This window comes from Oryx dammah, unplaced genomic scaffold, assembly GCF_014754425.2.
Source record: "Oryx dammah isolate SB20612 unplaced genomic scaffold, SCBI_Odam_1.1 HiC_scaffold_7, whole genome shotgun sequence".
Classification (NCBI taxonomy): Eukaryota; Metazoa; Chordata; class Mammalia; order Artiodactyla; family Bovidae; genus Oryx; species Oryx dammah.
The window spans coordinates 38,931,572-38,944,569 of record NW_024070191.1 but is presented as its reverse complement, the minus strand read 5'-3'; the positions used below and the strand labels follow the sequence as shown (position 1 = coordinate 38,944,569).

Below are 12,998 nucleotides of genomic sequence, written 5' to 3'. Positions count from 1 at the left end.
TTTGACCGAATGCAGCACTTTGCGCTTCTCCCTTAATTAGCTGAAATGACTCCCTCCCACCCGGTCCCGGATCTCGGGGCTCGAAATTCCCCGGGGCCATGCAGGAAATGCCTTTTGCTTTACAGCTCCTTTCTTTTTCTTTTAAGGCTCGGCTGCCCAGAGAGTGTATTAAAATACTGTCTTAATCATCGAAGGTTCTAGTAAAAAAGGCAAGGCTTTCGTGACGCGGGATGCCTGTCCCGCCTGCGTCTAATCAGGCCCAACGTAAAACACTGGAGTCTGTCAACATGGCTTACCCAGCTGTAAATTAATTCTCACAAAGAAAAAAAAGAAAAAGAAAAACAGTACACTGGGCCTTCTCTTAAAAATGTTATCTGCTGCTTAATCTAACCTTTAGAAGAATGCCAAGCATGTTAGGAATTGTGAAGGGAGCTATTGTTAGAAGCTTTCTGTGTGTTTAAATGACGCTCAGGTGTGTTGTAACAACAAGGACATTTATACTGTGTTTTCTCAGGTGAGTTAAGTTATAAGCACCAAGTCCTCCTCTTAACATGCAATAGCATTATTATTATTTTTATTTTGGAGTGAATTAAACCTCCAGAGTTGTGACAGTGTTTTAAAAAGCTGTGACACTTGGGAGTGCTGGTATTCTGCTTTTGTGCAGAATCTGGTCAGTGGAGACTTCGTTTAGTTTGTTTTTGTTTTGTCTGCAAACAACCTCAGAGTTTGGAGTCCTTCAGAGCTGTGCTTCTCACAGTGCCAGCTTCAGCCCCTTGCCAGTCCTGGAAGAATGGGGCAGCGAGAGCAGATGTTTAGAAATTTGTCCAACAATTTGTCCAGAGTAATTTTATGTCTAGAAAAAAATCGGATTTTTTTCCTCTTTTTAACTTGTAGCTTGTGTTTTGAGCATCTTTTCTGAAATTCCTTTTTTCCTGGAGATTTCATTTTGTATCTTTTTCCCCCTCGAGATTTGCTTTTATTACTATCAATGAAAACAACAAAAAAAGAAATGGTCCTTTACCATAGATAGTCTGAAAATCACTCATTTAAAGCAAAAGCCTTCCTCACCCCCCACCCCCACCCCCCAGAAGGCTGCTGCTGATCGTGGTCCCGACACACCTGGAGGAGAGTTAGTATGAAGGCAATCAAGACTTGTGATGGCTTTTCTGCAAGGAAGGTGCCTCTAGCTTTGTTTGCCTGAGTGACAGCCTCCACTGCGTGGCAGGAACGGAGAGGTTTAGAATATGGGCTAGAAGCTTCTGTTAGTGCAGGTGTGGACTGGCTGTCTCCTTTGGCAGCCTGGAGAAGGCCCCTGAGCACCTCTGGTGCTGACTCTGCTCTGGGCAGGGACCCGTAGAACCAAACATCCACCTCGCCCGAGCACAGAAGTTCCTGCCTTGGCGGTTCCCTGACAGCCGGGCTGGTGCGCAGTTTGGATGCAGCCCTGGAGGCTGCTGTTGTCGGGGAGGCAGCCACCAGCCAAAACTGAACAGGACACTAGGTAAGCAGGGAAATAAAGAAAAAGCAGGTCCGGATGAGTCCTCAAAGGCTGCTTTTCCCCAAACTGAAGTTGCCACAGGATGGCTGGAGTGCCGTTTTATTGAATGACACCAGCCTCTTTCTCCCCCCTGGGAAGTCTAAAAACTGCGTTCTTCGGCCTGCCTGACATCGCTGAATGAGGTAATACAGGACACGTTGTCTGCTGAGCCTGCAGAGTTTTTGAGCAAAAATTTTATCATTCCATAGACTGATTGTGCTTGCTCGGAATAAGGAACAGAATGTTTGAGGCCTCTCAAGGGCATTTGATGAATCTAACTCTCATTTAAAGGGACTAATAGATTATTGATTTAAGCAGGATGACAGGGAGCAGATCAATGGCCAGGCACTCTGTCGCTGTCTTAAACACCAGAGCTGAAGGGAGCTGTGGGCTGTCCACCTGGCTTGTTCCCCGCTGTCTTCATTGGGGTGGAAATAAACGAGGGCCACGGGGGAGGAGGAGCACTAATAAAACTTGGCCAAAGTTATGTTTTTGCTGTGTTGCGGAAAAAGCCAGAGATTGCCTTGAAGTTCACATCCGCTTTTATATTGATGCCATATCCTCGTAATTCTGGAGCTCATGTTGGCTTGTTTGCTAAAAGCCAGCTTGGGCAGTCTCACGGCACCACCGAGATTTTTCTTTTTTTGCTTCGCATTGTTCTCAGTGTCGTGGGCCACACGGAAGAAGTGAGAGACCCGCGATTATCCAGTTTGGGGGGGGGAGTTTGACTGTATACAGTCAGTTAATTCTTTACCACCAATGGGAAATTTTTTCCAAAGATCATTGTTTCTCGTGACATAGAAGTCTTTTCTATTTATGTTTGTGTGGGAAGCACGCGTGGCATATGTAGGATTCACTTGGCAAACCGCAACAGAATCACTTCATTCTTCAAAACAGCCTGGTCACCTCTGGGAAGACTCCCATGATTTTTCTGCGCTGCATAAGGCTTACATAGCCCTCTCTACCCACTCCAGTGTTCTTGCCTGGAGAATCCCAGGGGCGGGGGAGCCTGGTGGGCTGCTATCTATGGGGTCGCACAGAGTCGGACACGACTGAAGCGACTTAGCAGCAGCAGCAGCCCTCTCTGATATGTCATTTCTCCGTGGTTCCCAAACTGCTGCAATTTGGATTCAATACCTGGGAATATTTTTTTAAAAGCGCTGATGCCTGGCTCCCACTCCCAGGCATTCTGGCGTAATCGGTCATAGATACAGCCTAAGCATTAGGAAGTTTTAAAGCTCCCCAGGTGATTCTAATATACAGCCAAGTTTGAGAACCACTGTATTATATTTCTAATTGTTAGTTTACTCTATATTGGGCCAAACTTGTCAAGGCTAAGGGATTACACCATGTACCGTCCGTAGCATATAACATACGCTTGGCATGTTACAGCCGCTCAGGGATTTAAACAATTAAACACATGAGCATCCGTTGTACAAATATGGGAAAGTTCATACCACTGCTGGTGAAATCACCACAGCCTTAGGAGAAGTCCACACCGTTCACTATTGATTGCTTCCAAATAGAACATTTTCATCTGTACAACTGTTCAGAAAAAGTCTTCTGATTCCGTCTTTGGTTATAAGTGACTCTCCTCCACTGGAAAGGCTTTTACTGACCTTTTATAACATGTCTCAGGATTTTGAGGCCTCTCCCCTTTCAGATGCTTTGCCAAAGTTGCTTGGGATTAGCTTGCCTGCAGTTCTGTTTCCTCTCTTTGGGAGGGAGGGATGCTGGACGCTCTCAACACATGAATTCGAAGCGGCGTATTTATGGAAATTACACCCACTTCTAAAATTTAGGAGGCAGCTCTGACAGCTGAGTCCAGCCCTAACAGGACTCTATTTACAACTTTGCTAAACCAGCCAGATTAGCTGTTCTACATGAGCCAGTGGGACGTTAAAATACACTCTCCCCACCCTGCACGCAACTCAGGACCAACTGTGGTGGTGATGACCCAGCTTGGGCCCTGGAGGGGAACTAAAGACACACAGATAAAACCAATCAGAAAGTTCTAGGAGGCATTTAGGGGCAGACTCACTTACATTGATACCTAGGAGTGTAAGTTGACACAGCCGCTCTGGAAATAACAAAATAACTATACCTTTCGAATTAATGATTCTACTTCTGAGATTTTATCCTAAAGACATAGTCAGAGATGTGCTGAGATTAGCTACAAAGATACTCATCATGATGGAATGTTTTATGGGAAAGAATATTTATTGACAAGGAAACAAACTCATGACAGTAAGTTAAACAAAGTTGCAAACAGAATTTACACTATAATTCCACTTTTTAAAAACGAAAAACATTTACATTCACGGTAAAATGTTTTGAAGGATAGATGCCAAGATAACAGTAATTTTCTCTGAGTGAAAGGATTGTGGGTAATTCTGTATGGGTTTGTTTTCTTAGATTTTTTTTTTTTTCAGGGCTCCAGAAGCTTTTAATTTTTTAACTTCTCTGAAATCAGGCTGTGTCTCACAAGCACTCATGGGTCATAATTTAATTGGCAGTACTCTTTCTTAAATGATAATGTAGAATAACTATGCATTTTATAATCAAGGGTAACTCAGGATAACGGCAGTAGCAGTATCTTGGGTTTTTTAAAAATTGAAATATAGTTCATGTCCAATATTGTATAAGTTACAGATGTACACTATAGTGATTCACAACTTTTAAAGTTTATGTTCCATAAAATATTGGCTCTATTCCCCATGTTGTATCCTTATTGTTGTTTTTGGTCCTGTTGTTAAGTTACTAAGACATGTGCGATTCTTTGTGACCCCATGGACTGTACCCCTCCAGAATCCCCTGCCCATGGGATTTCCCAGGCAAGAATCCTGGCGTGGGTTGCCATTTCCTTCTCCAGGGGATCTTTCCTAATCCTGAGATCAAACCCGCGTCTCCTGCATTGCAGGTTGCTTCTTTACCACTGAGCCACCGGGAAGCTCCTTGTATCCTTGCAGCTTATTTTGTATTGTTCCCCTAGATTTTTAGCAAACAGTGGTCTATCATTTTGTACTGTTTGCTTGTTGATGCTATTATGACTCATTTGCTTTTGATGAAGCTGATGAGCTTAGTGTGAGGCATCCTTTTGTATCTGTAGCTTGATAGCTGATCTGATGAGCTTTTGTGACATCTTAAATGCGGATTGTGCTGAGATTGTGCCAAGCTACCCAGGAAAGACTATACTAGATTTATCTACTAGGCCTGCACAGCTCTAATGAATTCATTCCAAGGTTCTTCTGAATTATGAAAATACTATAATTATAGTTGATTCTCTTCCAAAGGGATAATTAATTACTTTTAAAAGAAGCAAATGAGTATTTGAAAGCTATTTGGTTTCTAATTTTACCATTTAACAACTTAGAGGGGCATTTGGGGCTTGGAATGAAGACAAAGAAGGAAAATTGGAAAAGCTTGTATATTAATTCATTGAATATTTATTGATTACCCACCTATGATGTGCCAGAACCTCTTCTGGGCTTGGAGCAGAGTTATAAACATTTCACCTAAGTTCCTTGGTTTCCCGAGACCCATACTTGTGGGGTAGCACAAGCAGAATATAAGATGGTGTGCACAGACATTCTAAATTTAGACACTAGTTGGGTTTTATAGAAAATGAGATACAGTGACCAGGAGTGGGAAGGGGCCTTTTATTCAGAAAACTCATCTGTGAGGAGCTGACATTTGCTCTAAGATGTAGGAGAGAAGAGGCGCGAGACATATGGAGGTCTTGGAATTTCCAGATACAGAGAATGCTTAGTGTGATGCCTGTACAACTGACACCAGAGCTTGGCCTGCTCGAGGGTCAGGACAGACACCACGTGTTTAGAGGTCAGTCAAGGAGGAAACTCATTGCATCCGATGACATCGCTAAGGCGCCATGTCAGGAAGAGCCTTCCTGAACACCTAGCAAGGAGTTTGCTGTCCTCGGTGACTGCTGGAGGGCTTTGGGCAGGTTCGGGAGAGGCTTGATTTTAACTCTGGAACAGCTATCTGACTGTGTGTTTGCAGAATGGGCCCGAGACTAGAAGAGAGCGGGCCGGAAGGCCAGTGCAGAGGCTTCTGCAGCAGCTGAGGTGGGAGATGCTCGCAGTCGCTAGGCCAGCCTGGTGGCAGGATCCCGGACAGGAATGGGTGAGCAGTACGTGTAGGGAGGAGAGCCGGCCTGACTTGCTGAAAGTTGGGCTACAAGACAATCCAGTCAGTAGAATAGCTGGTCTGGGAGATGACGAATGGTGAAACATCTGGGAGTTTAATACTCTGAGAAATATACTGAATATTGTAAAGTGGTTGGACCCTGGAAGATTCTGGAACATTATTTGACCACTTTCAGTCACTCTCCCCCCTACTTCCATCATCATTTATGAGCAGTGTTGCCTGTAATAGAAATAGAACCATGTCTTGCTTTGATTTGGAGCATAAATCTGGGGGGTAGGGACAGGAGAATACTGGGGGTTGGCGTTCTGGCAAGTTTGTCTTTCTCATGGATTTGGGATGGTTAGATAACAAGATGAGTGTCCCCTGTTGGTAAATCTAGAATAAAGAACAGCATCCGTCTGAGCCATTATTAATGCAGTGCCGTGCTCTTCAAGCATTACTTGTCCATTCAGTCCCCCGGCGGTTTGGTTCAGATGCGAACCTGACTCCACGGTGGCTCAGTGGTCAAGAATCCACCTGCCAGTGCAGCAGACAGGAGATACAGGTTCGATCCCTGGGCTGGGAAGATCCCCTGGAGGAGGAAATGGCGACCCACTCCCGTGTTCTTGCCTGGGAGACCCCATGGACAGAGGAGCCTGGCGGGCTGCAGTCCAGGGGGTTGCAAAGAGCCAGGCACAGCTGAGCACACACTGACTCCATGAGCTTGAGCTGGACCCTGATGCCCACAGTTTCTAATCAGCTCTGATGCAGTGCTGATCTGCTGGTCTAAGGGGGACCCTGAATAGCAAAGATCTCGCCCCCATTGCTCTTCGTCACGCTCAGCTCTGGCCCCGAGCTGAAGACTCTCCCCATTGTTGGATGGCTGTCTGGGGCATTTTCTCCCTTTGCCCTAAGGAGACTGACTTTTGGTTAAGTTACTGCAGGGTCAAGCAGGTCATCCCTGAGACTCTTAAACACACTGGAAGCTGGCGGGACAGGAGTCGAAAGAGCCCTGGGTGTGCAGTGTGAGCATCTGACTTTGTGTCCTGGCTCCACCACGGCCCTGTTGGTTTTGGATGAGTCACTGTACTCCTCTGAGTTTCTGTTTCTCTTGAGGGTAAACGGTGATAACATGACCTCCCTCTCGGTGCGGAAGCATTCTGCCAATGAGAGAGACACGCAGGATTGCTTTGTGAACTGCAGAGACCCATGTTAGAGGTAGCTCCTGCAGTGCCCACCCTGACAGCTGGCCTTGTGGGCCTGTCCTGGCGATGCTGTAGCTGAACTGCGGGCGGAGGCCTGTGAACCCACTGGAGGGAAAGTCATGAACTGAAACGTCTCTTCTCCCTTTTCTTCCCCTCCGCATCTCCGCCACAGCGATTGAGACCCAGAGCACCAGCTCCGAGGAACTGGTCCCAAGCCCCCCATCTCCGCTTCCGCCGCCCCGCGTGTACAAGCCCTGCTTCGTCTGCCAGGACAAGTCGTCCGGCTACCACTATGGGGTCAGCGCCTGCGAGGGGTGTAAGGTGAGTGCCAGCTCCAGGTCTGGGACACCTTGACATCTGTCCCGGCCTCTCCAATCAGTCTGGTGGTCTGGGCTGTGTTTGATGGTTTTATTTCTTCCTTATATAGCTCATTAGTTAAAAATGCAGAAAGTTCTCCAGATGACTGATGGAAGCCAAATGTTCCAGGGCCCTTAAAATAACCCGTAGCAGTTCTTTTCAGGTAACAAGAGCCTTTTGAAGGCATCCTGAAAAGCATCACCCTATTTCTCTTTAGAACATGCCGTCTGGTGTCTTTGTAGTTTTATTTTATTTTTAAATATGACTGACAGTCCCCTGAATCAACTTGCAGAGAATCCAAGGTTGAAATTGGGATTTATCTTCTGGCTGTTTCCTCAGCCCTGTGGCCTTTGAATTACAGTTTGATTTTCAGCCTGTAGGGACTCGCTACTGTGTATGGGTCATAAATTCAGGGGAGCTGGATTTAAAATTCCAGCCTACGGAGCCGTGGAGGCTGAACATGTGTCAGAGACTCTATGGCTGCTTTGAATCAAACTAGACAGTCGTAATCGAGTCCAACAGGCTTAATTGAGTGAAAGAGCTTCTTACTTTTTTTTAAAGAGAGAAGAGAAACAAAGAATGACTTCATAGGCAGATCCAACTCACCCACAGTCTTGCGAAGGCTTTGTGTCTGCCTTGAAGCCCTTCGCTAGATACACGGCTTAATTTCTGTTCTCACCAGCAGCAGTTCAGGTGTGTTGTTTAATGTGGGAAATTACAGCCCCCCCAGCCCCCCACTCCGCACCCCCCAGCCCCCCAGGTGCTCCAGGGCATTTTATCTTTGGCTGATGAGGGTGGGTACTTACTGTGTGCTCGGGGTCTGTGACAAACCATCCTGAAATGGTGTGGCTTTGAGACCACAGCCTTTTCTTTGGTTTGCAACTCATGGGCCAGTGCTCTCGGCCAAGTTCTGGGGGGGTCCGCGTGGTCCTGGCTGTGCTCCTCGTGGACAGGATCAGCTGCAGGTTAGCCAGCTGGCTCTGCTTCTGAGGGTGCTGTCTGTTAGGGGGTTGGGGGCCTCTCTTCCCGATGGGCTGGCCCCGGTTATTCCCACGGGCAGGGTTCCAGAAGAGGGCACCAGGCCGCTCAAGGCCTCCAGAGGCCCAGAGGTGGCAGGCTCTGGCTCCTAACACGTTCTGGTGTTGGCCAGAGCAGGTCAGAAGCCCAGCCTGTTAACGCAAGAGGTGGGAACATAAACTCCACCTCTCAGCCCAAGGAATGGCCAAGACAGAAGATGAGAGGCGGGAGCGCAGGGGAAGGACCGATGGGGTCCTCGTGCACCGTGTCTGCCACACTGCGTGTCTGCCGGCCTGGGAACACGTGGTGAGGGACCCGGGACCCTCACTGCAGCTGTGACTCACCCACAGCCAGCCGCCAGAAGAGCCGCGTGAGCAAACACCCAAGCGTCAGCCCGCAAAGAGATTAGGTGACTTTTCCTTCCAAGTCATTTGAATGAGCATGTATTCGTTTAAAGGGTGAGGCTCGCTTGGGGAAATTCATTACAGCCTGAGGGACATCTCTTTCTCTGGGATCATGCTGGCGTGAAAGGAAGGCCACTTCCTCCTGTAGCCCTAGATAGAGTGGGCAAGGTGGTGAGCATGGCGGCCAGCTGGCAGCTGGGTGGAAAGTGAAGCTTTTATGCCCTCGAAGTACTGCTCAATATCGGTAACCCCTCGCTGAACCTACTGAATTTACCCTGAGATTTGGGAAGGGTTCAGAGAACCCCAGTGCCTTCTGTCCATGTGTTGTGCAGTGCATAAATACATCATTTTCTACTGCTCATTTGAAAGTTAAATGAAAGGACACTCCTTTATTTCAAAAAACTTTGTCATCTGAGGTCCAGAAACCTTCATAGGGGCTGTTGTAACTCCACTCACCTGCTCCCTTTCTGCCCTGGGAAAAGAAAAGAGCCAGCGTGTCTGCTCAAGCCAGATCCCAGGCCCTGCCCACGTGTTAAGCTATTTCACAATCTCCGAAAGACAAGCTGTTTTAATCAGCTCTTAGTCAGCTAGTTCTCTGACCCCCTGCACAGGATTCTGACTCTTTTTAGGAAAAACCCCAACAAAAACAAGACCTGGACCAGTACAAGCAACTTTGATGAGCTTGGAAAAGCTGTTCAGAGTCCTGCTGGGATGTATCTTTTTAGTAAAGAACAGTAAGCCCAATAAGGTCAGGTGAGCTGGCCAGCCAGTTGTCCAGCTTAAGGATTAAGCCCACGATAGCTTTGAACTATGGGTGGGTCTCTGAAAGCGTGGGCTGCCTTGCCCCCTGATTGTTGAGAAAGACTGGTCTGCATTTTGGCTTGCTGGGAAGATATAGTGACAAAATTCATAGAACTGAAAAGCTTAAGAAGCCAAAAGTATGCTGTAATCACCAAAGAAAAAAATATATAACTTTTAAAAAATGAAATATAATTTTTGTTTCCATTTTAAAAATGACCAGTACAGTGCAGACTTTATTGCATTAAAAAAAAATAGGACATTAAAATAACCAATGTTCTACCCTGGGAGAGAAACCCCTGTTAAACCTGTTATATGCATGTTGTTATTGTTGTTGTTACCAGAATAGAATTTTATGTTGTACACTGGTTTTGACTTTCTTTTTAAATTTAATGATCTTTCATGACCAAAATGTAAGCAACTGCATAGTTTATAAGGCTGTACCATTAATGTAGCGGTTTATGGTACATCACAATTTATTTAATGAATCCCCTATTGTACAACTGAGGTGTTCCCGGTGTTTCTCTACTATAAATAATGCTTTGGTAAATAGCCTTCTTGTTTATTTCTGATAACTTACTTAGGATAAATTAGTAGAGGTGGAATTTCTAGGTCAGTGGCTCTGGAGATTTTTAAGGCTTAAACAAATTGCCAGAATGCCTTCTAAAAGACATTTATTGGTGTAAGCTCTGTTAGGCTGATAGAGTTAATATTATTGAAGACTATTAGGACTCTCTCCTAATAATAAGGTAATGAGTCAAGAAACAACTTCTCAAACAAACCACAGTCTGGTTGTTTATAACGCGCCCCATGCATGGTGCCGCTTCGGGCTACCAGCAGATCAGCACCATGGCCCCCCACTGACCTGTAAGAGTGGGCCCACCCTTTGCCTGGAGATCAAAGATCGCACCTCTAGACTGGAAGCCCTTGCTCTAAAGTACGATTCCCAAACAGAACCCAATTTACATCTTTAAGAAGGAATATCCACAGTGACTCCTGCCTGTCATGACCAGAGTGACCTTATTGACTGTTGTTTCAGGGAGAGAACAGCTGTCTCCCTAGGGACCAGGTGGCACTATCGGCCTCCGAAGCTGATGAACGGGCCGTGGGCTACCTCTGGGAACGGTCAACAGCTGTGTGTTGACACGGCATCGCCATGGCAACATAACCACTAGCTATCCCACAGGGATGTCCCATTTAGGGGATTTCCAGCTAAGTGTTGGCAAATTTTTACAGGGGACAAAGGGTGCATAAAATTTTTACAGGGGACCATGAGTACATAAAATGAACATGTGGTGTAGTTAGCTGAGAAGGTGTAACAGTATAAAGCTGTAAAGCTGATTTTCAGGTGTCTTTAAGAAAGAGTTGCATTGTGCATAGCTAGAATTTGTGTGAAGTTTTGACCTTTATTATATTTTATATTTCCATATTTGTAGCTTTCAAAGGGTGTGGTATCTACAGTGAGAATACCAGGATTTGACTCCTAGCTAGGTTGCTTCCTAGTTTTCTGACCTTGGGCAAGCATCTTTAATTCTCTCTGTCTCTCTCTTTTCTCAGTTGGAAAAACAGAGCTAATAAGATCACCACCTTGTAATACTGTTGTGAATATAACAAGAGTTACTGTGAAGCATGTGCTTGGCACATCGTAAGCAGTTTATATGCTTAGTTATTGTTTTGCAGTGCCATTAACGTATTATGGTGACTTTAGCACACAATACTGTAACATCGGTTAACATCTTAGTATTCTTTCTTGTAATGTTCTTTCAGAAACCCCCTGTTCCCTTGTACACAAGGAGACACTGCCTCTTTCCGTCAAGACTTAGCTTAAGACCTAGCCAGTACTTGGAACCTCCACTGATTACTCTAGGACAGGAGTTGGCACACTGATTCTGTAAAGATGAGACAGTAAATATTTTAGGCTTCAGAGGCCATATGCTTTCTGTTACAGCTACTCAACTCGGCCACTGTTGCATGAAAGGACCCACAGACAGTATGTAAATGAATGGGTTTGGCTATGTTCCAATAAAACTTTATTTACAAAAACAGGCAGTAGACCATGTTTGGCCTCTGGGCCTAGTTTCCTGATCCCTGCAAAAGTAGACAGTGATACGTCGTATCTTGCGTGTGTGCCTAGTCGCTCAGTCGTGTCTGACTTTGTGGACTGCAGCCCGCCAGGCTCCTCTGCCCGTGGGATTCTCTGGGCAACAATGCTGGAGTGGGTTGCCATGCTCTCCTCCAAGGGATCTTCACCATGCCCTCCACCCCAGGGACTGAATCTCTGTTTCTTGTGTCTCCTGCACTGGCAGGCAGGTTGTTTACCACTAGCACCACCTGGGAAGCCCATCCAGTTTCTAAAACTCAGAAGCTGATGGCCCAAAGCATTCATGCCAAAGGCAGCATCAGCTCTTTCTGGTGGACTGTGGGCCTAGGACAGCTGCGTCCCTCTCCTGCCTGCCCGGTGTCGATGGCAACAGCTGCAGGACCACTCTCCCTATCTGTTCCTCCAGCCCTCATCCCCACGCAGCTCCCGCCTCCTTATCGCCCAGAGCCAGAGATGAGCAGTTTCCTTACAAGTCAGCTACTTCGAGAAACACCTGGTTTACTTTGGAGACGCTTATGGGATATATTTTATAATCTGCTGTTGCCCGGTCACTAAGTCGTCTCCAGCTCTTTACGACCCCGTGGACTGCAGCACGGCGGGCTTGCCTGTCCTTCACTATCTTTTTGAGTTTGCTCAAAGTCATGTCCATTAAGTCGGTGGTGTGATCCAACCATCTCATCCTCTGTCGCCCCCTTCTCCTCCTCCCCTCAATCTTTCCCAGCATCGCGGTCTTTTCCAATGAGTTGGCTCTTCACATCAGTACATCAAAGTATTAGAGATTCAGCTTCAATATCAGTTCTTCCAGTGCATATTCAGTGCTAATTTCCTTTGGGATTAACTGGTTTGGTCTCGTCTCAAGGGACTCTCAAGAGTCTTCTCTAGCACCACAATTAGAAAGCATCAATTCTTCAGCGTTCAGCCTTCTTTATGGTCCAACTCTCAGCATCTGTACATGACTCCTGGAAAAACCGTAGCTTTGATTATACAAACCTTTGTTGGTAAAGTAATATCTCTGCTTTTTAATATGCTGTCTAGGTTTGTCATAACTTTTCTTCAAGGAGTAAGTGTCTGAATTTCGTGGCTGCACTCACTATCCACAGTGATTATGGAGCCCAATAAAATAAAGTCTGCCACTGTTTCCATTGTTTCTCTATCTGTTTGCCATGAAGGGATAGGAACAGATGCTATAATTTAATTTATTAAATGCTGAGTTTTAAACGAGCCTTTTCACTCTCCTCTTTCACCTTTATCAAGAGGCTCTTTAGTTCCTCCTCACTTTCTGCTGTTAGACTGGTATCATCTACATATCTGAGGTTATTGATGTTTCTCCCAGCAATCTTGATTCCAGCTTGTGCTTCATCCAGTCTGATGATGTGATGTACTCTGCAGAGAAGTTGAATAAGCTGAGTGACAATATACAACTTTGATGTACT

General features: G+C 45.9%; 1 protein-coding gene across 2 annotated transcripts in view; it reads left to right on the top strand.

The window, feature by feature from the left end:
- RARB (retinoic acid receptor beta) overlaps window positions 1–12,998 on the top strand; it is a 181,856-nt gene that overhangs the window by 28,115 nt on the left and 140,743 nt on the right. For both annotated transcript variants that reach the window (XM_040243297.1, XM_040243298.1), the window contains exon 2: window positions 7,061–7,209. In XM_040243297.1, coding sequence (XP_040099231.1) covers window positions 7,061–7,209 — 149 coding nt within the window. The remainder of the gene's footprint in view (window positions 1–7,060; window positions 7,210–12,998) is intronic.